The 27,513-nt window shown below is 39.9% G+C and overlaps 3 protein-coding genes and 1 long non-coding RNA gene across 5 annotated transcripts; 3 read left to right on the top strand and 1 right to left on the bottom strand.

Annotated features, from left to right (window-relative positions):
- The first annotated feature begins 689 nt into the window (after positions 1–689).
- On the top strand, positions 690–1,281 carry LOC120294984 (major allergen Pru av 1-like). Its single transcript, XM_039316191.1, has 2 exons — positions 690–837; positions 974–1,281. The coding sequence occupies exons 1-2, from the start codon at positions 690–692 to the stop codon at positions 1,279–1,281; spliced, it is 456 nt and encodes a 151-aa protein (XP_039172125.1).
- A 1,889-nt stretch (positions 1,282–3,170) lies between these two features.
- On the top strand, positions 3,171–6,494 carry LOC104451263. 2 transcript variants are annotated; one of them, XR_005548382.1, is made up of 2 exons: positions 3,171–3,315; positions 5,920–6,494. It is a non-coding gene; the product is annotated as a major allergen Pru av 1 (long non-coding RNA). The 2 variants fall into 2 exon arrangements; XR_005548381.1 differs by lacking the exon at positions 3,171–3,315 and adding an exon at positions 5,278–5,611.
- Positions 6,495–13,091: 6,597 nt separating this feature from the next.
- LOC120294983 (major allergen Pru av 1-like) lies at positions 13,092–13,900 on the top strand. The gene is made up of 2 exons (XM_039316190.1): positions 13,092–13,275; positions 13,602–13,900. Exons 1-2 carry the CDS (start codon positions 13,092–13,094, stop codon positions 13,898–13,900), a joined length of 483 nt encoding a protein of 160 aa, XP_039172124.1.
- An 8,920-nt stretch (positions 13,901–22,820) lies between these two features.
- LOC120290939 (protein ACCELERATED CELL DEATH 6-like) lies at positions 22,821–25,032 on the bottom strand. Its single transcript, XM_039307914.1, has 2 exons — positions 24,362–25,032; positions 22,821–23,725 (listed from the first exon to the last, which is right to left on the bottom strand). Exons 1-2 carry the CDS (start codon positions 24,869–24,871, stop codon positions 22,910–22,912), a joined length of 1,326 nt encoding a protein of 441 aa, XP_039163848.1. The 5' UTR covers positions 24,872–25,032; the 3' UTR covers positions 22,821–22,909.
- Between the last annotated feature and the right edge of the window lie 2,481 nt (positions 25,033–27,513).

Here is a 27,513-nt window from a genome sequence, read left to right as displayed (position 1 = left end):
CTCGGTGGGTCTTGACTACTCAATCCGCAACACGATTTGCTTCTTTGGGTTCTTATTTTTGTTTAATTTCTGCTTCTAGTTGGGTCAATAGAAGATCACAATCCTGGATGACGGATCTAGAAGTTCCAAGGAAATGACACAATTCACGGCATCTAAGTTGTCTGAAGCTATCTCCACGTGCGGAAGAGTTTCAATTTGGTGTACTTGTGCATGACTCAACTCACCTCACGTCCGAGCTTTATCAACGAGAGAGCTTCTGCGATTGCCAAAAGTCGAGCGGGCCGGATATGCTTTCCTCGTCTCCGTCCTCTTAATGGAAAAAAGGAAAAAGCACGGGCTGAAGGGTCCCACCTGCCTCCTGTTCCCTTGGCTTTTTCTACCTCTCGTATAAACCCCGAGTCCACCCAAAATTCTTGAAAGCGCCCAATCCGGAAAGAAACCCCGGCTGAACTGTGCCGATAAAAGTAACCCGTAAAGCAACTAAAAAAACATAAAAAAGTTCCCCTTGTCCACCCAAACGTCCCGAAAGAGTCATTAGATACACACGGACTCCTCTACATCTCACTCTCGCACCCTATCTATAAATATATGGAACTGCGCTCCGAAATTTTAGATCAAGACTTCACTCCTACTCGCAATTCTCATCATTCCCTTTCAGCTTTTAGCAGATTTTTTTCGGACAGAGAATCATGGAATACTTCAGGACTGAGATCAAGTCCTCCATCCTCCTAGCCCAGGCGTTCGAGGCCATCGTTAGGGCCTTAAACCTCATCTCCAGAGTCTTCTTCCCTTTCCTCAAGAGTGCCGAGCTTGTTGAGGAGACCACTGGCAGCGAACGTTAGTAAATTTACTTGGTTAATTCAAATGTTCCTGACCATTAACATGGCGATGTCGTGAGTCAATGGTGTTTCAAAGCAGTGCTTGCGATTTTCGAAACCGGTGGCGTCTCAAATGTGACTTGCGTTTTCTATAGGCCATCGGAACAAGGTAGTGAAGCACAAGCTCGAGGTCCTGGACAATGGGAGCTACTCCTACTCCAATTCAATCATCGAGAGCAACATGCTGGCCAACACCTTGGAGAACACTAGCTACGAGCTGAAGATCAGTGCATCACCGGAGGGAGGTTCGGTGTGCATGAACGCTAGCAAATACTTCGCCAGGGGCAACGTGGACAACACCGAGGAGAAGATCAAGGCTGTGAGAGAGAAGGCTTTCACTATGTTTGGGGCCATCGAGGCTTGCCTCGCGAACCCTGAGACTTGTGAGTCTGTGTGTGGTTAATTTTTAGCAGCGTGTGGCGAATGCCATGCTTGTTTTGTCTGGGATGATTGCCTTTTTTATCTTTTCCTTTTTTTGATTGGATTTCCGAGAGGATGGTGGTGGAGTCTGTTTTGGATCTTTTTCTTATTAGTTTGTTTTCATGAATTTGAGCCATGATGGGTGGGCCACGTGATATGCTCACGTAGGAGGCCAGGAATAAACTGTCAATTCAATGTCAGAGCCAATTGTGTCGTCCTTATTTCCCTTTTTTGGCATTACACTCGCTTTACTGAAACGACGATGGACAAGCCTACAGTCTAATCTCTATTTGTCGGGAATCTCTCCGCGGAATGGGGAGAGCGCACGAATCTCACGAATTCCACGAATTGATCGATTTCGTTCGCTTAGAAATGAAGGAAGAAGGCTTCGATTTCAGAGAGAGAGGGGGAAGGAAGGAAGCGGCAGAGCGGGCGGAGGAGATATGAAGGGAGGCACGGTCCAGATGAATTGGCACGAGACCAAACCTGTCCTAACCCTAGATTTCCACCCCTCTCCCCTCCTCGCCACCGCCGGCGTCGATTTCGACATCAAGGTGCTCCCTCCACCCCCTCTCCGGCCCTCCGTGCTTAATCGCCATTTTGTAGCTCGAAGTTTGCAAATTTTTATTTTTTTTGGGGTTGAAGAAGTTTGCAATTTGGGGCGTCGGCTTCTACCGTTTTCTATCTCGGCGTGTTTATGTTGCTCTTAGGTTAATTCGTGAGGCATTTCGCTCGTCTATGCTTTTTGGAACTTAGTGAGTGGGTAATTGTTGTCTGTGTCCTGGGCTCTTCTTTCTTAGCGTTCCGAAAGAAAGGGCACAATCTTTTCGGTCCCGATTGGACCGCAAGATACCGATGGAATTTGCTCAAATTTGAATGTTGTTTTGTAAAATCAAGGACTACAAATTGATTGATTTCGTTCGATAAGAACCCCCTTCAGATTCTCCAACCGATTAGGGTTTTCTTGCTCCGTTTATGTTAATCTATCTTTGGAGTGAGGAAATATGGTTATATTATTGATGTTGAGTCTCTAATGTGTGATTAGAAAATAACACTTTTTGTATCCTATTACTATTAGTGAGTAGGGTATGTGATTTTTTCTGTATTGGTTTCCATGTTAAAACCTTAGTGTCATTGTTGGCTCTATCTTATTGTCATTTTGGTATTACATAGGTTGAGTTGATTTCGGTTGGTTTAGTTTTAAAGGAGAAATTGATGCTAAATTGTGTTTCGTTATTAGTAAATTGTTGCCCGGTTCTCCCCAATATTATCGTCCAATGCTTTGTTCTATCATCATATAGACATTTTTATATTAGGAACAAGGGGCATGTCATAATCTGAATAATCCACGAATAATTTTTATTTTCTTAAGCTTTGTTTTTTTTTTTTGACGAAAACAGAGGATCGTAGATTGATATCAACCAAAAGTGCCACCATAGGGCATAATGTCAGTACAAAGCAAATCCAACAGGAGCGGTGGAGGAGAAAAGATCCAATTATGGGCTAGACTTCGGTGTTCATGGGCCCGTGCAGCCCAAAGGCTACTCTATTCGCTTCCCTCCTGCAGAACAGTATGCGTAACCTAGAGAAGCAAGGGATGAGTGCCGCAGCTTCAGAGATGAGTGAGCGAGCTTCCCATGGCGTCGAGCCTTAAGCTTTGTTTGTTTCGCAAGATATTCACTGATCAAAGCCCTTCACACTTAGTCTCTCTCTCTATATATATCAGTTTCGGTTCAGCCTGTTCTCTTCATTCCCAAGTCCTAGAGACCGACTTCATCATTGCTACTCGCCTTTTCCCGATCATCACCCCTTCTCGCTTCTCCTGGATCCAATCATGGGTGTCATCACTTACGACTCTGCGATAACGTCCAGATCCCTCCGGCCAAGATGTTCAAGGCCGCTGTCCTCGACGCCGATAACCTCATCCCTAGGGTCCTCCTACAAGCCATCAAGAGCGTCGAAGTCCTCGAGGGCGATGAAGGTCCCGGGACCACCAATTTGATCACTTTCGGCAAAGGTTAGTCCATCCATATTAGGAACTTAGGATCGCTCTCGATCAAGGCGGTTTTAACCTTATGGAACATTATAATGAACATTGAAAAAAATGGACATATAACTTGTTTAAGCTCCGTAGACTTATTGTACAACGAGCTGACAGGTGCGGTTCCTAGTGGTCACCTCTTCCAACAAGCACCAAAAAGCGCTTTTATCGCAAATCCAGGCTTGTGTGAAAATGTGACGAGGTTATCTCCTTATGGGGTGGGATGAACAGTAAATCAACCGACCATAGGGAAAAGGTCCTTATTGATGCGAGCTACTTTTGGTGACTTCAATTGCTGTGATTTTGGTGCTTCAACAGCGAAACAAGGAAGTCGATGAAGTACGAGAAATTTGAGTCGATCATATGTGAAAGGGAAGGGAGGTTCACATTCAATTGCATACAACACGATTTTGACAAAGACTTGAGAATGAGTTAGCGTCGTATTTATATAAAGCAAAATTCAGCTTTTAATTTCTATATGTTCCATTTAGGTTTCATATGAATTCCATCAAATTTAGCTATTTAGATTAATTTAGTACATACGACATGCTCATTAAATAACTTCAGCAATGCATCCATGCCCCTCTCCAATACTTTTCTCCCAAAACATATGCTGTTGTTATGCATTAATATTTTCCGAATCTTCCGTCGCAGTGAGATGATTGACAAGTTTAATCAATTTTGTCTCAATGCGATGAAATTTATTAATTAATCTGATCTAACACCCATGGACATTCTCCTATACGTTCACATGGTCCGTGACTACGACAAGATGAACTAGACAAAAGAAGAAAATTAAATACGAATAAAGCATTTCTAAAAATCTACGTCGCTATACCGTTAGATAAAAAGGAAAATTAAAAAATGTTTAATGAGCAAGTGACCCGTGAGCCAATCTCGCTTGATCCACCACACTTCCACCAGACAATTAGCAGAAAATGGTTCGCAATAATATTATTTAAAAGGACTAGACACATGAAAGCAAGTAGAAAAATTCAAAATCTATAGACGTCCATCTTGATTTTCAGAGCAGCCTTTGTTGACTAAAAGTAACAAAGCCTTGTAATTACCAAACTACCTTTCCCATTTTTTTCTGCTAAATTGGATTAGTGCAACATTGAGATCAATCTGTACTTTTTCTTATCGATGGAAGCTCAACAGAAACATGAAGCACCGAGATCACCCAGCAGGAAAAATTGTGCCTCGATTTTTCGAGTTTTTCTACTGCACAGAGTTAAGCGAATATTATTTATGAGTATGAAATTGATGATAATTCTTCCCGAGGCCTCTACCAACCTTAAAGATTGCTACTTTTGCGAACGGATTGAAAAGAAGTAGGATGAGATCTGGGTGGATCGCGACCTATGCAGCTAAGGGCTTGATATTTTCTATGATAGTAACACTATGTAAGAAATCAGTGAAGCTCAGCCAAGAGAGTTTGCTGAGCAAATGCTCCTGGATCAAAAGTCAAGTCTATACATGAAAGGGAAATGGAAGAACGTTTGGTATCATTCTAGGATGGTGCCTTCTCTGACTAATATTCCATTATCATATAGACAAATTTTATTTTATGAACAAAGTCCATGTCATGATTGAACAACCCACAGACTGATTAAGATTTTTTTTATTAAGCTTCGTTTGTTTTGTAAAAAAATATTTTTTTTCATATAACTTATAAAAGGAATGAATAAAATATATTTTCATCATTCACAGAAATATTTAGATATAAATTACTGTCAATAATGCAAAAATTTCTCATCAAATAATTATACCAAATGATACAAATAGTTATTTAATTATTTATTTTGTACAAACGAACACACTTGAAGAAAATATCCAATGATGAGAACCCTTCAGACTCGGTCTCTCTATATATGTCAGCTTCGGTTCATCCTCTTCTCTATTTTGTACCAAACTAACGCACTTGAAGAAAATATCCAATAACGAGAACCCTTCAAACTCGGTCTCTCTATATATGTCAGCTTTGGTTCATCACTACCAAGTCCTAGAGACCGACTTCATCACTGCTAATCAGCCTTTCCTGATCACCCTCTTCTTTATTTCGGCAACTCCATTCGGATCCAAATCATCGGTGTTGTCAGTTACGACTCCGAGGTCACGACCCCAATCCCTCCGGCCAAGATGTTCAAGGCCGCTGTCCTCGATGCCGATAACCTCATCCCCAAGGTGCTCCCGCAAGCCATCAAGAGCGTCGAAGTCCTCGAGGGCAACGGAGGTCCCGGGACCGTCAAGTTGATCACTTTTGGCGAAGGTTAGTCCGTCCATGTTAGGATCGCTCTGGATCAAGGCTGTTTCAACCTTATGGAACATCATAATGAACATTAAAAAAGATAGATATGTAACTTGATTAATTAAAGATGTTTCTAACCATTGATTTACACAAGTGATCACGTGACTTGACTCCAATCGAGGGAAATCAGGCCATGTCTACTAAGTCAATTGTATCAGATTGCAGTTGGAACAACCTAAATGGCCTGATCGACACCATCAAGATCGTTGCTCGTGATGTTGAAACCGGCGAATTCTAAACGTGAATATTATTTTTTCTTACTTTGATAGGCAGTCACTACAAGACAATGAAGCAAAAGGTCGAGTCCCTGGACAAGGAGAACCTCACCTACTGCTACTCAATCATCGAGGGCGACGTGCTGGGCACCACCTTCGAGAAGATCAGCAACGAGGTGAAGATCACCGCATCGCCCGAGGGAGGCTCGGTGTGCAAGAACACGAGCAAGTACTTCACCATCGGCGAGGTGGAGATCACTGAGGAGAAGATCAAGGCCGGGAAAGAGAAGGGGTCCGAGATGTTCAAGGCCATCGAGGCTCATCTCTTGGCAAACCCTGATGCCTATTGAGTAGATCTCATCGCTATCTTGGATTGTTCACTGTACTGTGTGAAATATGTCTGGTTGTGCTAAATTCACAAGGAGAGAAGAAGAGTTTGGGTCACTCTGTGTTTGGAGTAAAGCTTGTGGGGCTGGTGAGCGTAGCTGTTCTTCTTTTTGCTGAGAATAAGAGAATGAAAGGTGTGGCAGGAACCTGGTGAAGTGGTTTTTGTGGAATTTTGTAAATTGTGCTACATAAATAGCGTATCAAGGGAATAAAAGTTGAATAAGCTTGATATTTTGTTGGTATCATGAGATTCTCTAATTTTCAATAAATTCCATAAAAGAACAGAATTCATGAGTAATAAATGAATAAATCCAAACTTATATTTCGAATTTGGATTAACATTTAAAACTATCGATGTGGTAGAATCTTTCGGAAATTGTTATGCGTGTGATCATTAATGAAAAGTACAATCTTATTATATGTCAAGAAAGCTATCAAAAAATAAAGTCAGTGTGTTTAGGGTTTGGACTTATCTTATTGTAACGCTTGGGCTATTTGAAATTCTATTTAAGCGAATCCTATCTTATCTCTTTGATGGGGACATCTTTGATGGGGACATTGGATTAGAGATCAAATGCTTCAACACTGATAATGATAAAAAAGAAAAAGAGAAGCAAAATATAACAGAAAAGCAGCAGCCTCCACCTCCCCCTAAACTTAGACGACGAGCTGATCTTGGGACACCCCAATTGCTGACCCAATTTTGACCGAGTCAAACTGTCGGTGCTAGTGAAGTTTGAATCAACCCATGAAAATGATTTCAAAAGGCCTTGCTTCATACATTTGAATCAGATCCACCGTGACATTAGGGCACTACAAATGAAGAAATATATTATGTGATGTTTATATTGCGCGACAAGTTAACGTGATATCACAACTAATAAAGTATTCTCATTTGCTACATATTAAACGAGATAAAATTTGATTAATACATTTTTCTTCGAACAATGACATTTCGTTATAATATCTAATCAGCAAATTGTTAGATCGAACTCCACAACAATCATTTCAAAGGGATGGCCGCCCATGTGAGCACTAGAATGTTCATCTTTTGGAACATAAACTTTGACATTTCAACATGAATCTGAAAGGGACCGAAATCGTTTTCATGACCAAAAGAACAAAAGAGACCACCTCAATTTCCTCTTTTCCATTCCTTTAGGCTGCAAATCCTTGACTCTCCTATTTTCCTCGAGCGTGACTCTTGCCAAACCAACCCTACCTATTGACATAATTCCAACCATAATTAGGAGGCATTGACAGGACTCAGAAGCGCGAACTTCTCTGGGGTTATTTCTTTCTCATTGCCAATAGCCATGGGTGCAACCAGCTTCACACGAGCTCACATGCCCGATTGCTCTGGCTCGCATTCTCAAGGCCTTGATTGTCGAGTCAAATACCCTGATCCCGAAGTTCCTGCCTCAGTTCATAAAGAGCGTGCGGAGCTGGCGCAAGGCGACGGTGGAGCCGGTGCAAGGTGACAGTGGAGCCGGGAGCATTGAGCAAGTTAAATTTCACCGAAGGTATGTACACTCAACACTCATCGAGCAGGGAGTTTCATAATGTAATTGCAGCTAGTCCTTCCAAATATGTGAAGCACCAGATCGACAAGCTCGACAAGGAGAACTTCATGTGTAGGAACAACCGATGATCGAGGTTAGAGGGACCAAAGCCTTATAAGCGCTGGGTGACAAGCTCCAGTTGAATCGATTACGAGGTCAAGTTTGAGGCCACCAGCGATGGAGGGTCGGTCTGCAGGATGACGAGCAAGGACAACAGCAAGAAGGCAAAACTTCAAAGCCTTATAAGCTGAGTTGAAGAAGAGGAGATCTAGGCATGGGAAGGAAAAGCTCCATGACGTAGCATCACTTGTGTACACGATATTTTCTTGTGAGACCATCTCTTGCCTTGCTAACTTACGGTCCATCTCTTTGTTCAAGAACAATTTCTCGGGAGGCATAACACGTGATTTCGGCAAGTACAGCCCTTCTCTGGGGATCGTTACCTTTTCGAACAACAGCTTCATCGGAGAAATGCTGCAAGATATATGCAGCGACTTTGCTCTTGGATATCTCACGGTCGATGGGAATAACTTCACTGAGCTGCCGCCTGACTGCTTGAGGAATTTTCCGGGGCTAACGAGAGTCCGTCTGAACAGCAATCAGTTCACTACAGATATCATGAGTTCGTTCAGACCGAATCTGGACTTTATAAGCCTCAGCAACAGCCGATTTGTCGGGAATCTCTCTGCAGAATGGGGAGAGTGTATGAATCTCACGAATTTGCTGATAGATGGTAACAAAATTGCCAGCCGCATCTCGTCGGAGCTCAGGAAATTGTCTCAGTTGCATGTTCTGACTTCCTACGGCAATGAACTGACCAGGAAAATTCTCGACGAGATGGGAAATCTAGGGGAGTTGATAAGGCTGAACTTGAGCAACAACCATTTGGTCGGAGATATTACCACCTCGTTAGAAAACTTATCGAAGCTAGATTATCTTGTTTTTCGGGGAGAAGGCATTGAGTGGTAGCATACCAAAAGAGCTAGCAAATTGTGAGAATTTACTGAGCTTGAACTTGAGCAACAACAGTCTGTTGGGTGTCATGTCGCCAGAGCTGGGGAACTCATTCACGCTACGGAACCACCTAGACCTGAGCCACAATTCACTAGCAGGATCAATTTCTTCCAATTTAGCAAAGCTCACTGAACTGGAAAATCTCAATGTTTTGCATAACAATTTGTCGGGTACAATCCCAGCTGCTCTCACTAGCGTGAGCAGTTTAAGCTTCATAGGCTTCTTGTACAACAAGCTGACAAGCGCAGTTCTTGGTGGTCGCCTCTTCCAACAATAACTAGGAAGTGCTTTTATTGCAAATCCGGGCTTGTGTGGAAACGCAATAGAATGTCTCCATGTGGGTCAAGCAGTAAATCGACTGACCATCGGAGAAAGGTTCTGATTAATGTGATTGTTGTGTTTGCTGCTTACTACTTCTCGTGACTCTTATTGCTCTGATTTTGGTGCTTCGGCCGTGAAACAAGCATCTCGATGAAGAGATAAGAAGTCTCATGGAGTATGTGAAATTGCATTCGACCATATTGCCAAGGCCACCAACGACTTCAGCGAAGAGTATTGCATCGGAAAAGGCGGATTCAGGAGCGTTTACAAGGCCGAATAGGCCAGCGGCCACATCGTCACTATCAAAAAAGTGGTGGTTGACCGCAGGGACATCACCCAATGTTTTCTGAACTTTGGCGAAGGTCTTGCATGGAGGAAGAGGATCAGTTGAACTGGAATGTGTCAAGAGAGTGAAGATTGTTCAATGCGTGGCTCACGCAATCGCTTGCTTGCATCACGATTGCTCGCCGCCTATTGTCCATTGGGACATTACGTTGAACAACACCTTGCTGGAACTGGACTTCGAGCCTCGGCTTTCGGTTTTTGGGATGGTGAGACTCTTGAATTCGGATTCATCAAATTGGACCCCAGTGGCTAGATCTTATGGCTACATGGTTCCTGGTAAGCTACATGATCAAATCTAATCAATACATCCCCCTGTACTTATAGTCTCAGGTAGATCAAATAGCTTTAATTGACATATCGAATTTGGATTCGTCCAATAATTCTAATAAGATATTTAGGAAGAGCAAGTATAGATTTTGAAAAGTGGTTAAAATTTGGACCTTGACGCTGTGATCAAAACATTGATTCATCATTCTTTCATGAAACAGAGTCAACAGTAAAAGTACCAATGCTAGAGAATGATGGGGAAGCATCCAGGCAATCTTCTCTCTTCCCTACAAATGACACAAACGTCGACATTATTAAAAAACTCAAATGTGCCACTGTAGAATATGCTCGACCCATGTCTTCCTCCTCCGACTGGCCAACTGGTCAAGGAAGTGGTATTCATGGTCATGGTGGCAATAGCGTGTATGCGGATGAGTCTCGGTTCGCGACCTACCATGCATTTCGTTGTGCAAGAATTATCTGCATGCACTCAAGCTTGCTTGTCCGAGCATTGTCATCGTTAGAATATTTAAATGATCATTTAATGACTTCCCACCCTCAAGGGTATCTGCATTCAAAGATCTCTTGCATACTAATAAGTATAATTTGGGCTTGAGATCCATGCCTTTTGTCCTCTTTCTTTATTATATGATTTAGACCATTGTGATGTTGATCTAGATTACTAAACGAGGCAATTAAGAATCAGTTAGAGGGCATTTTAACATAATCTCACACTTCTCTTGCCGAGGGACTTGGAACTGTTAGGCGAAGATGCATTCAATTCCACCTGAGAGAATGTTCAAGGCCTTTGTTCTTGATGACAATCTCATCCCCAAGCTCCTTCCGCAAGCCATTGAGGATTTTGTCACCCTTGAAGGTGATGGTGGTCCCGGCACCATCACGTCGTTTTCAGCAAAGGCGAGTGCTTGCGCTGTCTTCTAATTTCACTCATTTTGATCGCGTCGCATTAACATGTGATGTCAAGAAGATGTTTGCCGACATTCTTTGATAAGGCTAACGTGGGAGCTGACTGCAGTTTTTTGTGTCTCGCAGCTAGACAGTTCAACTCGGTGAAGCACCAGTCGACAAGCTGGACAAGGAAAGCTCACGCACACATATGCCATCGTTGAGGGCGATGCGCTAGAGAAGATCTCAAATGAGATCAAGGCCGAGGCGGGGCCAGACAGGGAGGGTGCATGGGCAAGAGCACGAGCAAGTACTTCGCCATGGACGGGAAGAGAACAAGGCCAGCAAAGAGAAGGCCGTGGGAATGTTGAAAGCCATTGAAGCCCATCTCTTGCAAAAACCCTGATGCTTACAATTGAGTTGTTGCACGTTGGCTCCATCTTTCTATCTCCCACCATGGTTTATGTCTTCATTCTCGTGTCTCTTTCAAGAAAAATAACAATCGAGACTGAACCGTAACTATGTTTTGAAGCGGTAGATATGCTGTGCATGCTGTCATCAAAGACGCGTGTCAAACATCTTGTAAAGATCTCGGCATTCTTTTTACAGAGTTGAAACTGCCGCGAGATTATGGATATGAATGCGCCCCTTTGACCATCTGTGTCTGAGGCCAGATCAGAAAAGCATATCAAGGAAGAGAACATTTGACTCAAGAGGGGACGGTCAACTCTTTCACATAAGAATTTTCTGCATTTGACACGCAATTGTTACTTCACATTCGTATTTTTAAGTCTTGAGATTTAACAAAGACTTTGGCGTGGAAAATCATTTGCGATTCACATGTGACGGAATGGCACGGAAGCTTCAAAGAAATGATAAAAAGGCACTTGATGGAGACTTAGAAATGAGTTAAAGCGGTATATATATTTAATCGATTTTGGACGTTTTATTTTAGTGAGGTTCATATGGGTTCCACATAAACCTATCAAATATAGCAATTTAGATTAACTTAGTACATATAGCACAATTTTGATGAATAAACAGAAATGAGCTAGCATCATATTTATATTAAGTGGAATTTGGACTTTTAATTCTAGTGAATTCAATATGGATCCTATGTGAACTCATCAGATTTGGCAATTTAGATCAATTTAGGACATACAACATACTTTTGACAAAGACTCGGAAATGAGTTAGGGCCTTATTTTTATTTAGTAGAATCTAGACTTTTAATTCCAGCGAGTTTTATATAGGTCCCACATGAACCCATCAGATTTAGTGATTTGGGTTAATTTAGTACATACGGCGTAATTTTGATGAAAGAGCACTATATTTATACAACACAATTTTGACGAAAACTTAGAAATGACACAGCATTGTTTTTATATCAAGGAGAATCTAGACTTTTAATTTGAGTGAGTTTTATATAGTCCCACATGAACCCATCAGATTTAGCAATTGGGGTTAATTTAGTACATACGGCGTAATTTTGATGAAAGAAAACTGTATTTATATTAAGCTGATATGAACTTTTAATTTTAGTGAGTTTCCTATGGATCCCACATGAACCCATCAAATTTAGCGATTTAGATTAACTTAGTATATACAACACAATTTTAATGAAACCTTAGAAATGACATAGCATCGTATTTACATCAAGGAGAATCTGGACTTTTAATTTGAGTGAGTTCCACATGGATCCCACGTGAACTTGTTAGATTTAGCGATTTAGATCAATTTAGGACACACAACACACTTTTGATGAAGACTTGGAAATGAGCTAGGGTCGTATTTATATTAAACAAAATCTGTACTTTTAATTCTAATGAGTTTTATATGGGTCTCACTTGAACCCATTGAATTTAGCAATTCAGATCAATTTAGTACGTACTACACAATTTGAGGAAAGAGCACTGTATTTATAGCAAGTGAAATCTGAACTTTTAATTCCTGTGAATTTTGTATGGATCCCATATGAACCCATCAAATTTAGTGATTTAGATTAACTTAGTACATACAACACAATTTTGACGAAGACTTGAAAATGAGGTAGTGTCTTATTTATATTAAGGGGAATCTAGACTTTTAATTCTAGTGAGCCCATTAAATTTAGCAATTTAGATCAATTTAGAACATACAGCAAACTCACCAAATAACTTATGCTCGAAACACTATCTAAATTTAGTGATTATTTTTAGAAAAATATTTTCTAAATTATTTATTTTCTGCAAAAGATAATGCATCTTAGTAAGAAGAAAATATGCAGTGATCAGAACCCTTCACACTCAGTTCCCCTCTCTCTCTATATATGTCAACTTCAATTCAGCCTCTTCTCTTCACTCCCAAGTCCCATAGACCAACTTCATCACTACTTCCAGATCATCACCTCCTTCTCAGTTTCAGCAACTCTGTTAGGATCCGGTCATGGGTGTCGTCACTTTTCGCTTCGATATCCTGTCCCCCATTCCTCGGGCCAGGATATTCAAGGCCGCTATCCTCGATGCCGATAACCTCCTCCCCAAGGTCCTCCCGCAAGCCGTCAAGAGCGTTGAAGTCCTCGAGGGCGATGGGGGTCCCGGGACCATCAAGTTGATGACTTTTGGCAAAGGTTAGTCCATCCGTATTAGGAACTTAGGATCGCTCTGAATCAAGGCGGGTTCAACCTTATGGAAAAATATAATGAATATGGAAAAAGATAGAAATATGACTCTGTTACTTAAGATGTTTCTAACCATTTAACTTTACACGAGTGATTATGTGACTCGGATTTTGATCAGGCAAAGTTAGGCTATGTCTAAGTCAATTGTATTGGATTGTGGTCAGAACAATTGGGTTAATTCCTAAATGGCCTGATGGACACCATGAAGATTGGTGCTCGTGATATTGAAACCTGCGAGTTCTAAATGTGAATGTGACTTTCTGTTACATTGATAGGCAGTCAGTACAAGACAGCGAAGCACAAGGTTGAGGCCCTGGACAAGGAGAACTTCACCTACTGCTACTCAATCATCGAGGGCGAAGTGCTGGGCACCACCTTTGAGAAGATCAGCTATGAGGTGAAGATCATCGCATTGGCATTGGGAGGCTCGGTGTTTAAGTGCGCGGCTAGTTACTTCACCATTGGCGAGGAGGTGGACATCCCCGAGGAGGAGATCAACGCCGGGAAAGAGGAGTTGTGCGCGATGGTCGAGGCCATCGAGGCTTATCTCGTGGCAAACCCTTATGACTACTGAGCCGATCTCTTAACTATCTTGTATTGTTTACGTAATGTGTTCAATATGTCTGGTTGTGCTAAACTGAAAAGGAGACAAGAAGAGTTTGAGTCACTCTATTTGGAGCTAAGCATGTTGGGCTGGTGAGTGTTGTCGTTCTTGTCTTTGCTGAGAATAAGAGAATAAAAGGTGTGATAGGAATCTGGTGCAGTGGTTTTGTGGAATTTGATAAACTATGCTACATGTTTATACAAGGCTTGTAGAATGAAATTCTCTAATTTAGTAATTTTTTTACAAGGAGAGAATGCATGAGTTACAAATGAAATGCCAAATGGCCAATAAAATACCAAACTTTGGCCGATATTTTGAATATGGACTAACATCTAAAGCTATCAATGTGGCACAATCTTTCATAAACCACAATACGGCAAGTACATCCCTTCTCTATGGATCGTACCAAAAGAGTTAGCAAATTGCGAGAATTTACTAAGCCTGAACTTGAGCAACAACAATCTGTTGGGTGTCATGTTGCCAGAGCTGGGGAACTCGTTCACGCTACAGAACCACTAGACTTGAGCCACAATTCACTAGTAGGATCAATTCCTTCCAATTTAGCAAAGCTAACTAAATTGGAAAATCTCAATGTTTCGCATAACGATTTGTCGAGTACAATCCCAGCTGCTCTCACCAGCATGAGCAGTTTAAGCTTCATGGGCTTCTTGTACAACAAGCTGACAGGCGCAGTTCCTGGTGGTTACCTCTTCCAACAATAACTAGGAAGTGTTTTTATTGCAAAATCAGGCTTGTGAGGACGGAATGTCTCCATGTGGGTTGAGCAGTAAATCGACTAACCATTGGAGAAAGGTTCTGATTAATGTGATTGTTGCGTTTGCTGCTTACTACTTCTCATGACTCTTATTGCTCTGATTTTGGTGCTTTGGCGGTGAAAGAAGCATCTCGATGAAGAGATAAGAAATCTTATGAAGTATTTGAAATTGTTATAATTATGGTTATAATTATGGTTAATGGATCAACGAAAGCCAATAAATTAAGATACGTCTTTTTTGTTCACGTATCTCTTTTTGGATTCATGAATTTCCTAAATTTTTATGTTCACGTATCTATTGAATTCATGAATTTCCTAGATTAATGTATCTTTTAGTTCATGTATTTATTGAGTTCACGAATCTCTTGAATTCACGTGTCTTTGAATTCATGAATCTCTTGGATTCACGTATCTCTTGATTCATGAATTTCGTGGATACATGCGTCTATTTAGTTCATGTATAAATATTTAATTCATGTATCTCTTCTATACATGAACTAAAAAGCTCTATAAATAGATAGGAACATAGAGCTTCTTAACGGTTTTGGTTTTGGTTTTCCGACTTGATTCCAAAAAGGCTTTTATATACTTCTCTACTCTTTTGATTTTTCTGAGTGTACTGGTTCAATTGAACGGTTCGATTGAGTTTTGTTTGCATAGTGTTAATCCAAACAGGTTCGAGGTGTTGTATCTTGGGAGGCATAGTTCGTGAATCTATGGAGCACCATTGGTAGAAACTAATCTTCATAAGGCGATTATTCACTTATTTTTTGTTGTTCTTGTCAGAGTATTGAGATGGCTGAAAACAATCAAGTGCACTTCAATGTCTCGAATGTTTCAGGAGACGTTCCTATGGTTGATTCGACCGTTAAATGTTCAAGCCTTAGGGTCTGAATTTGTAGCAGCCAATGCTATGGGTCCTTGGGCCAACACCAATTTTGGTGGTGTGGGTACAAGTCATACGATTGGTATGCCCGAGACTGTTTTTCAGAATAGTACAGGCCAAATGGCTTTTGGCTCCGTTTTTGGAGGGGTAGTTCAATGAACCTTGCCTACTGTGATAGCAACACCTCCAGTTACAACTAATGAGAAATCGGAGAAATTCACCGGAGTGGGCTTTAAACAGTGGTAGTAGAAGATGTTCTTCTATCTGACTGTGCTCAATTTGACAAAATATTTATCAGAGGTGTGCTCAATAATTAGTCCAGATGAGCAAGATGTCACGACGCTCGGTGCATTGGAGGCTTGGAAGCATGGGGACTTCTTATGCTGAAATTATATCCTTAACTGTTTAGTGAATTCTCTTTATAATGTTTATTGTAATATTGAATATGCTAAACAGTTATGGGAGTCCTTAGAGAAGAAAAACAAGACTGAGGACGCTGATACCAAGAAATTTGTGGTTGCTAAATTCTTGGACTACAAGATGGTGGATTCTAAATTTGTCATGAGTCAGGTTCAAGAATTACAATTAATTCTGAGTGACATCTTTGCTAAGAGAATGATACTTAGTGAATCATTCCAAGTGGCGGCTATGATTGAGAAACTACCTCCGGGCTGGTCAGACTTAAAAGATTATTTGAAGCACAAACGGAATGAGATGAGCTTAGAAGATCTCATTTTGTGCCTCATAATTGAAGAGGACAATAGAAGGAGTGCGAACCCTTCTTTTGAGCCAAAGGTCAACATTGTGGAATCTTCCAAATCTAAGCAAGATAGAAAAAAGGAAGATGTCTTTTCAAGGAAAAGGCAAGCAGAATGAACAGTTCCAGAAATTCCAAAGGACGTGTTTTATATGCAACAAGCCTGGCCATTGTGCTAAATTTGATAGAACATGACAATATTAGGAGATTGTTTGCTGTGGTAATGTCTGAAACATCTCTGGTGTCAAACACTAATGGCCGGTGGCTAGATACAAGTGCCACAAATCACATTGTGCAGATAAACACATGTTCTCATCTTATGAGAAGTTTGAAGAAGATGAGAAGCTTTATATGGCTAACTCTGCATCAGTAAAGATTGCCAAAAGAGAAAAGGTGATCCTGAAGTTTACATTTAGCAAGGAGGTTGCCCTGCTGAATGTGGTGCATGTACTAGAGATTCAGAAAAACCTAATTTTGGCCTCATACTTGTCAAGAAGGGTTTCAAAGTTGTATTTGAATTTGACAAGTTTGTACTTTCAAAATGAGGAATGTATGTAGGGAAATGGTACTTGTGTAATGACCTATTTAAAGCCAATGTGGCAGTCATTGATGTAAACTCGAATTATGTGTACCTAAAGATTATTAATTAAGAAAAGTCTTCAGTTTACATTGTTGTGTCTCCTTATCTATGGCATGGTAGATTATGACATGTAAACTATGGTACAATGAAGAGAATAGCAAACTTGGGGTTAATTCCAAAATTTGAATTGGATGCCCATTACAAGTGTGAGACTTGTGTTGAGGCCAAGTTTTCCAAGAAACCTTTCAAATCCGTTGAAAGAACAAGTGAACCTCTACAATTAATCCATAGTGATCTATGTGATTTAAAGTTTGTAGAAAGTAGAGGTGGAAAGAAGTACTTCATCACATTTGTGGATGATTGTACGGGGTTTTGCTATGTTTATTTACTAACTAGCAAAGATGAGACTATGAGCATGTTTGTCAAGTATAAAAATGAAGTTGAAAACTAACTTGATAAACGAATTAAAGTGCTTAGGTCTGATAGAGAAGGAGAATACAATTCAATCAATTTCAAAGAGTTTTGTGCTAGTTTTGGAATAATTCTCCAAACGACTACACCTTATACTCCACAACAAAATGGAGTTGTTGAACGATTGAACAAAATACTAAAGGAGATGGCTAACGCTATGCTTTTGAGTTCAGGTTTACCTCAAAACTTGTGGGGGAGGCAGTTTTAATTTTAAATTATATTCTTAATAAAATACCTCACAAAAGGATAGGTAAAACTCTATACGAGTTATGGAATGGAAAGTTGCAATCCTATAATTTTCTAAAAGTGTGGGGGTGTATAATGTAATTTATAATGGTAAGTCTAGACACATTTATCGTAGACACAATACCGTAAGGCAGTTGCTCTTAAATTGAATTATTTCTTTAGACTTTGTAAAGTCAAAGGAAAATATTGTGGATCCGCTAACAAAAGGTTTGTCAAGAGAGCAGATAAACTGCGCATCGAGTGGAATGAGTTTAAGAGCCTTAACCCAATAAAGAGATTCCAGGGTGGAAACCTAACCTATGCGATTGGAGATCCCATGGTCTAGGTTCAATAGAACAACACAAATTTTGGAAACTCTAGTGTAAGCATTGTCTCTCATTCCTATGATGCAACAATGCTTTCCTATTTAATGATTCCTATAACTTGGAATGTAACATCCAAGTAAGATATGGTAGGATATCTTTAATAGGAATGCACCTATATGCATGGAGCTGGTCGACTTATGAAAATTTTAAAGGCTAGATTTTCTAAAGCACGCACGAATCCCGAGAGATTCAGGATCGAAAGAACGAACACAACCGAGAACCAATCTTGAATTGGAAATACTCTGTGTGAGGTTTATTATCTAGGCTTACACAAACAACTGGTGATTTAAGGCTTAGTCCATTGACTAGTTAAGTAAGTTCGATAGGCTTTCACTATAGAAGGTTCAAAGCGAAAGCTACCTATCTTGATGCAGTGTATTTCAACGGGCATGCTCATATTCCTTCAGTCAAAAATGTTTTGTTGATCTATTAATGTGGGCGATTGTTATAATTATGGTTATAATTATGGTTAATGGATCAACGAAAGCCAATAAATTAAGTTACGTCTTTTTGGTTCACATATCTCTTTTTGGATTCATGAATTTCCTAAATTTTTATGTTCACGTATCTATTCAATTCATGAATTTCCTATATTAATGTATCTTTTAGTTCATATATTTATTGAGTTCACGAATCTCTTGAATTCACGTGTCTCTTGATTCATGAATTTCGTGGATACATGCATCTATTTAATTTATGTATCTCTTCTATATATCTCTTCTATACGTGAACTAAAAAACTCTATAAATAGATAGGAACATAGAGCTTCTTAACAGTTTTGGTTTTGGTTTTTCCGACTCGATTCCTAAAAGGTTTTGATATACTTCTCTACTCTTCTGATTTTTCTATGTGCTGGTTCAATTGAACGGTTCGACTGAATTCTGTTTATATAGTGCTAATCCAAACAGGTTCGAGGTGTTGTATCTTGAGAGGCATAGTTCGTGAATCTACGGAGCACCATTGGCAGGAACTAATCGCCTTAAGGAGATTCGGATATCCGTACCTCACCTCCAATTTTATGTTATTTTTCCAGTGATAACTTATTTTATTTTTCTCCAAGATTTGTAAGTTTACATAAAAAAAAAAAGCATATTATATAGCTGTTATCGTCTTCTTTACATTAATGTTCTTATTATAACAAACAGTGTCGTTTTCTTTGGATTAATTTCCAACAATCATATGGGAAAGGGGAACGAAATTTGCATTCAACAATATTGCCAAGGCCACCAACGGCTTCAGTGAAGAGTACTACATTGGAAAACGTGGATTCAGAAGCGTTTACAAGGCCAAATAGGCCAGCGGCCACATCGTCACGGTAAAAAAAAGTGATGGTTAACTATAGGGACATCATCCAATGTTTTCTGAACTTTGCAAAGGTCTTGCATGGAGGAAGAGGAGCAGTTGAATTGGACTTGTGTCAAGAGAATGAAGATTTTCAATGCGTGGCTCCCACGATCGCCTACTTGGATCACGATTGCTCACTACCTATTGTCCATCAGGACATGATGCTGAACAACATCTTGCTCGAGTTGGACTTCGAGCCTCGGCTTTTGGTTTTTGGGACGGTGAGGCTCTTGAATTCGGATTCGTTGAATTGGATCCCAGTGGCGGGATCTTATGGCTACATGGTTCTTGGTAAGCTACATGATCAAATCTAATCAATACATTCCCCCTGTACCTATGGTCTCGGGTTGATCAAATAGCTTTGACATATTGTGATGCAGCCCGCATTGAAGACCAACTCTCTTGACCAAGAAAATCGGCCCGCATTCAAGCTCGACGAAACCGAGAAGCCGTAACGATATCTTGAGTCAATTCCGGAAGCTTGAAAGACACCTTAGGAGCTCACGTGATGCTTTTACTAGCTTATAGTTTCCATGCTCTTTACTATTTCTCATATTTTCAATACTCCATTTTTATTTCTCCTAGTTTCAACGCTGTCTTTATTTCTCCTAGTTTCAATGTTCTGTTTTTATTTCTTTGATGATATATGCCATCCAATCCCTTGTACAAGACAGACGACTTTTGATAAATGAAAAACTTTGCTTGAAGCAAGTATCGTGAACCTTGTAGAGTTCATCCCTTTGAAAACCTAGAAGAGTTTTCACTCCGTCCTTGAAGAGTCGGAGCTTTGGAAATCTGCATCCTTGAAGAGTTGCAATCATCGATCTAGAAGAATCGGTGCCCCCCCAAACTTCCTTGTAGGCCTAGAAGAGCAACCAACGGAGTCTCTATCTTTTCCTGTTCTGTTCGTTACTTCCAACCCAATTTCGACTATCCTACAGTACTTATTTCAGAAAACCCAAAACAGATAAATTGTAGATCCAGAAGTCTTTGTTCATTTGGTTTTGAAATCAGGTCGATCCGATCTGTATCGACAAAGATATGAATGTTCTCCTGAGCTCGCACAGTGCTAAAATTCCTGTTCGTCCTGTTTCCGTGTGCGAGTCACTCTCCCGATCCTACTATTTGAGAAAGCCTACCCTAGGCTTGCATCATTTGAATTTGGATTCATCCAATAATTCTAACAAGACTTTTAGGAAGAGCAAGCACAAATTTTGAAAAGTGGTTTGTATTAACAGTATCTCAAAAATTTGGAATTTGTAGGCAACTTGAGGTTGTGATCAAAACATTGATTCATTCTTCTTTCATGAAACAGAGTCAACAGTAAAAGTACCGATGCTAGAGGATGATGGGGAAGCATCCAGGGAATCTTCTCTCTTCCCTACAAATGACACAAATGTCGACATTATTCAAAGACTCAAATGTGCCACTATAGGATATGCTCGACCCACGTCTTCCTCCTCCGACTGGCCAACTGGTCAAGGAAGTGGTATTCATGGTCATGGTCACAATAGCGTGTACGCAGACGAGTCTCGATTCGCAACTTACCATGCATTTTCGTTGCGCAAGAATTATCCGCATGCACTCAAGCTTTGCTCGTCCGAGCCGTTGGCGCCGTTAGAATATTTAAGTTATAATTTAGTGAATTCCCACCTCAAGGGTGTCTGCATTCAAAGACCTCTCTTAATAAGTATAATTTGGGGTTGAGATCCATGCCTTTTGTCCTCTCTTTTTTATTGTATTATTTAAGAACATTGTGATGCTGATTTAGATTAACTAAACGAGGAGATTGAGAATCATTTAAAGGGCATTTCAACATAATCTCACATATCTCTTGCCCCGGGACTTGGAAATCTTAGGCGAAGACGCATTCCATCCCACCTGCACGAATGTTCAAGGCCTTTGATCTTGATAAAAATCTCATCCCCAAGCTCCTTCCACAAACCAGTCTGGATTTTGTCACCCTTGAAGGTGATGGCTGTCCCGTCACCATCGCATCCTTTTCGGTGGAGGCGAGTACTTGCGCGTCTTCTAATTTCATTCATTTTGGTCACGTCACATCAACATGTGATGTCAAGACATTGGCCTGACATTCTTTGATAAGATTAACGTGGGAGCTGACTGCAGTTTTCTGTGTGTCGCGGCTAGACGGTTCAACTCGGTGAAGCACAAGTCGACAAGCTGGACAAGGAAAGCTCGCGCGCGCTTACACCATCGTCAAGGGCGACGCGCTAGAGAAGATCTCGAACGAGATCAAGTCCAGACAGAGAGGGTGCACGTGCAAGAGCACGAAGAGTTCGAGTCACTCTATGCTTGGAGTTGAGCATGTTGGGCTGATGAGTGCTGTTGTTCGTCTTTGCTGAGAATAAGAGACTGAAAGGTGTGGCAGGAATCTGGTGTAATGACTATATTGATAAATCGTCAAGATATTTAAAATTAAATCGACTAATTTTAAAAAGTTTATAACTCAATAGACATTTGTATAATGGGATCCTTTTTATTTTTTGTAATTATCTACGTTCACTGTCGAATAAATAGGTCCATAATCACTTTAGAGTTATATTTTACGTGTCAAAACCAACCAGCTTTGAAATAAAAATCAGAGATCGGAGGAGGAAAATCACGTATCTAGACTTTTCCACAATTCTCCTTGAGTTGCGTATAGCAATTCCTTTTTATCTCGTCCCTTGACTAGACTTCTGCGCCCGCTGCTCACTAGATTATACCTCGCCACGAATCAAACACCAAAACTGATTTGCATGCACAGAAATTGGGCGCCTAGGAGGGAGAAGAGGGGAAATGAAAGGGGTGTAAATGAAAATGAGTTTGGTGTTTGATTCTATTGTTTTGTGAGGAGTGAAGAGAATTATTTTGTTCCTGTTTTCTTCACCCAACTCTCGACTCAGAGAGTAGGTGATGAGAATTATTTTCTTTGCACACCAGACAGGTAAGTGAGTACTTAGGATTTCGTGACTCGAGAGTGCCGCAAATTGGACTGGTTCAAAGTAAATCAGACATGGCTACTCCAGACGAGTGATTTCATAAACCCACGAGCTTCCACATGTTCAAAGTTAACAATTTGATTCCAAGGCGATGAAACGGATGAAATGAGCCATTCATCCATTTAATTTACATGAAGTGTGTATCACTTTGAAATTTCAGGGAACTACCATTAATCGTTCTAAAAATTTAAATTATTAGACGGATGCAATGTTTAATTCAAATACTTATAATACAAATACTTTTATACTCATCTTCACTCGTAAACTTGAATTGATCTAAGATTGAAACATGAGAACATATAATAGATGAAGTAAATAGGACCTGAAAATGTTTGAACTTAGAACCTCTGCTTTAATAACATATGAAATTTGATGGAATTATATCCAACAATTCTAATAAGTTTAAGTTATTAGAGAAACACATGGTTTAGCTTACATACATTAACAATCACCTTTGGTCTGACGTAGAGGAAAGCAACCGTCGAGTGAGTCACACTTACCAAGGAAAACGTATATTATTACTACATATTACAGATAATATGGAATGAACAATTCAAATCAGTGACTTGGAGGATGTACCGCAATCCTCACATTTTGCTTTCGCCGAGTCATCGGTCCTCGATTCACCGGCAACATCCACAGGCGGACTAGCGAAGGTCTTCTTCTCCCTTCTGTTATCTTCCGCGTCATCGTCATCATAAATGTACGTCTCAACTCTCCACAAATAAATGTAAGCGAGAATAAGCCAGAATGTTAGTCGACGGAGAGGATGACCGAGGATTTCAAAGATGAGAGGCTCCCCTAACAATTTAGCAAATGAGATAATGAGGAGGAAAACGAGTCCCAAATAAAATATGGTGTTAGCAAGCCACGGGAGTTTGCCAACGGTCAAGGTGACACCAGTTAAGAAAGCGGTGGACATCGCCGGGAGTGCAATTTGTAGTGGTAGCGTTGTGCGCTCGAATGCAGCGACTGCAACGTTGACATCAACTATCTGCGCCCAGATGAGGTTGACGACCACAGTCATTGAGCAGAACATCGCGATGGTGTTGCAAATCACGAAAGCCTGGAACATTCTATTGTCCAGCATCGTAGCCATGCCCCGGTCATCTTTGGAGGCTGTGTCTGAGCTGTTAAATCCTCCAGGAACTGCAAAACCAGCTGCGAAACTCACTGTGGCCACAAGCGTTGCCACCACCATACGGGAATTGATGTAATCCTTGACGATGTCCCTGCTCGGCATGCTTCTGCGCGAGCGGACTACTGATAACTCTTCATCTCGAGCTTTCGCTCGAAGTAGGAATAAGTCTTGGTTTCCAAGTGGACCTTTTCCCGCGAGCGAGCAAAGCAACGCCAGGTATGCCAATTGCTGAGATCGGAAGCATGTAAACAGGAAAATAAGAACAAACTTATACCATATCGATAACGGGAATGAACTCTGGAAACGTTGGCTTCTAAAGATGCAGTTTCTGCTCTTTTTGAAGAATTAGCACAAAATTACCAAGCTCGTTTTAGACGAAAAAAGAGGCATGAATGGAATCTATGCGGGCAATCATTTCATAGGTTGAAAAAATGATAATGTTATGAGATTGTGCTACATTTGGAGCGGTCAAATTTGCCACATTGACCCCTGGCTTTTTATGAAAAACAGAATGCAACCTTGACAAAGCCTGTCTTTTTATTCATGACCGTATTCAGAGGCTCAATTAAACGAAATATATAAATTGTTATCTCCGTGTTATGAAAGACACGTTACTTGTTTCTAACTGCAGAGAAATTCATGATCACAAATTTTAATTACCTCCTATCAAGACTAAATTAGGGACTTGCAGAACACTTATCCGAGAGGAGTCTCGGCTATTCTAGAAATTTGATCAATACTTCTACTATCTAGTTGGCTGAGAGACATAATGATTTGAATACAAGATCTGCCTTAACTAATGCATTAGTCTACGAAATCTCCAGTAAGTTAATAAAAAAAATAGTGGCTGTTCATGTTACCTACATGCCGAATGTTATACCCCTCTGCCTTGAGTCGTCGTCGAGCAATGTCAACAGCGAGCAAGCATTCGATGTTGAACATGCTTGGTAGAATTCCGTTAGTCCGCATAAGATCAATCAAAGCAGCGGGCTGTGAATGCATCGCAGCCAAGTGCAAAGCTGTATTTCCATCATTATCTTGTGCATTTAACATTGTCCTTAGAATTGAATGGCTGAGTATATATCTCACCACGGAGACTCTACCATATTTTGCGGCGATATGAAGAATGTTTTGCCCTTGCCTGTTTTGCCCTTGCCCATTTGGCAAAAGTGATACTTTCCTTAGCTTCTCGATATGTTCAACATAACCCATCTTGCTTGCAATATGAATGGGGAGATCTCCATTCATGTCCCGTTCTCGGGTCAAATATTCAGTTTTTGGTACTAAGAATTCGAATACCCAGGCATGATTCAGGTGAGCTGCGAAATGGAATACATTGCCCCCGTTGGAGTCGGTCATTGCAAATAGCTCCATGTTTTTGTCGAGTATCAGGGCGAATAAATCTGGGATCAGGAGCTCCAAATTAGGATGGTTGGAGCTTGGTTGGTCTCAATATATTTAAACCCATTTTGGAATAGGGACATCTTCGACGTACCTTAATCACTACTAGTATTGATAGTCGACAATAATAGATTAGATTGGAATACCAAAACTAGTTAATGACATCGACAGGTGCTTAAGATTTCACTATAAAAATCTTACTAAATGACATAGCAATTTATATGGCATTTCCACGCCATAAAGTAACTATAGAGTCGGCAGGCGTAATGCAAGCTAGGGCAAGATCAAGAAAAGGAAAATGATCTTTTCATATTATGTCCGTCGAATTCTAGCAAATATCAAGCAGACTTATTTAATTGTCAAGAACATTGCAATAGCCTCCACAGCGCCGTACCGAAATCCCTCTTAAAATTGTTCCACCCTCTCTAGATGGAACGTCATCTTCTTCGTAAAGGTATACGGCACTTATTCAGCTCAATTAAGAGATTATATATTTACCAAAACTTGTGAAAAAAATCTAAGTAAAATTTGTGACCAGAATCTATTTCTAAGATAGTAGAGCTTATAAATCACAAATTACAGAAAGGAAAAGGCTCCACCAAAAGAAATTTTTTTTTGGCCCTAACTATGAAAATTTGGAGGTGCTAGTAAAGAGGTTCAATAATGCGAGAGAGGTGTTTCATTTGTTTGAGAATATTCCAACAGTGTTTGACGATTGTAAGTGGCCATTGGACTTCAAAGACAGGCGAGACTGCTTTAGAGATAATCTCATCCATGGGGATTGTGCTACTCAATCCCATTATATCTTGTGAATGGACCAAATATATTTTGTGAAATTTTAGTGATTCTGGGAAAGATATTTTTACTCAATAAATCACATTATATGTTCTATCTTGTATGTGCATTGCATGGAGTCATATATATCCTAACTTTAACGACCACATATTTAAGCTGTGATGACACAACACAAAATAAAACGAGTCTCATTTTACCACCAGAAAAATTACATCCATAATACTAATAAAAGTTCAGTGAACTTTGCAAATTAATCTAGACCGTTGTAACATCTACATAAATAAATAATGATTTTTTCTTTAAGAATTGTCTCTAAAAGTGATTTATAGGGCTCTAATTGGTAAGGGATTGATTATTTTCCTCACAAAGAGTGTTTTTCTTCCACTTTCCATTTATTTTGCTTCAAATTAGGATTTATGTTTGCCTCTTATACCATGACTTTTGTTCAACAAAAGAGGCATTAGTTTTATTGAAATTAGTTCTAATGAGTTTCAAAAACTGCAAATGAGCAATTATTGAAAATTCTTACATTTCTATGATACTTCCTATAAAATATACTCTAATAATATTGTTAAGTACATATACAAATTTCATGAGTCATATAACAATGATAATTAGGAATTTTCTAACTATCATCGAGCCCCCTATATTTTTACATTAATATATAACATGAATTAAGAATTTCGCATTTATTCTATTCAAAAGAAGAAAATTTTTATGAAATAGAATAATATTTCACCAATTATTTATAATAAAAACATATTTCAATTTTACACAAATACAAAAAAAGGTGCTCGCATGACGGATGCCGTCATTCTTGAAATTGATGGAGTAATTTAGGCCACAGATTTCAATATGGGTAACCGGTTACATTCCAGATACATTAGTGAAAGAGTGAAAATTGTCCAAAAAGTTCTAAATCTATTGCACTTATGCCAATTCAATCATAAACCTTTTTACTTCTTGCTAATTGAGTCAATTCGGCCAATTTCGATAGGAATTCACTGACGTGGATACTAGCGGTGTCTTGGAGGACGATCAGCACTAATGTAAACAATTTTTAAAAATATTTTATGATTCTTTTTTTGTTTTTTTTCCTTTCTTCTTCCTTTTGTGCTAGCCACCGACTATGGCCGAGCTAGCTAGCCTCGCATGCCTCAAGTAAGATGTGGCCGAAAAAGGGGGCTCACCCTCGCCCAGGCGATCTCGCCTAGTTTGAGGGTTGGTCTCGCCTAACCTAGGTGAGGTCGACCCTTGCCGGGGCTTGGCCTTGCCTGGCCAAGCATCACTTACGGCGGGCAAGGTCAACTCACCCAGCCATGGCTAGTAGCTGGCCATCACCGGTGGTTGGTAGCCGGCCATTGATAAAAGGAAGAAGAAAGGGGGGAAGAAAGAAAGAAAAAAGAAAAAAGAAGAAGAAAAAAGTATAAAAAAATTATCCACTTCAATGAATTCCGGTCATTAGCCGAATACACTCAATTGGCAAGAAATAAAAATGTTTAGTACTGAATTGGCAAAAGTGCAATAGGTTTCGGGCTTTTTGGATAGTTTTCCCAAGTGAAAGAATATTACTAGATATAAAGAAATAACCTTACCTTATTTAATTGATATGAACCTTAAAAAAAGTGCCTATCATGATAACCTAATTAAAGTGCCTATCTACAAAAGCCCATGGCAACGCTTGATTCATTCCACAATGTCATCTACTTTTACATTCAATGAAGAATAAATTGAACTATTATTACGAGATTTCAATCAATAGTACTTCATAAAAGGATTTTTATATATCGGACAGTAAGAATAAGAAATATTTAGTAAAT

The sequence above is a fragment of the Eucalyptus grandis genome, chromosome 1 (assembly GCF_016545825.1).
Source record: "Eucalyptus grandis isolate ANBG69807.140 chromosome 1, ASM1654582v1, whole genome shotgun sequence".
In the NCBI taxonomy this organism is placed as follows: Eukaryota; Viridiplantae; Streptophyta; class Magnoliopsida; order Myrtales; family Myrtaceae; genus Eucalyptus; species Eucalyptus grandis.
The sequence above is the reverse complement of the archived record's forward strand: the minus strand, read 5'-3'. Positions and strand labels throughout refer to the sequence as shown.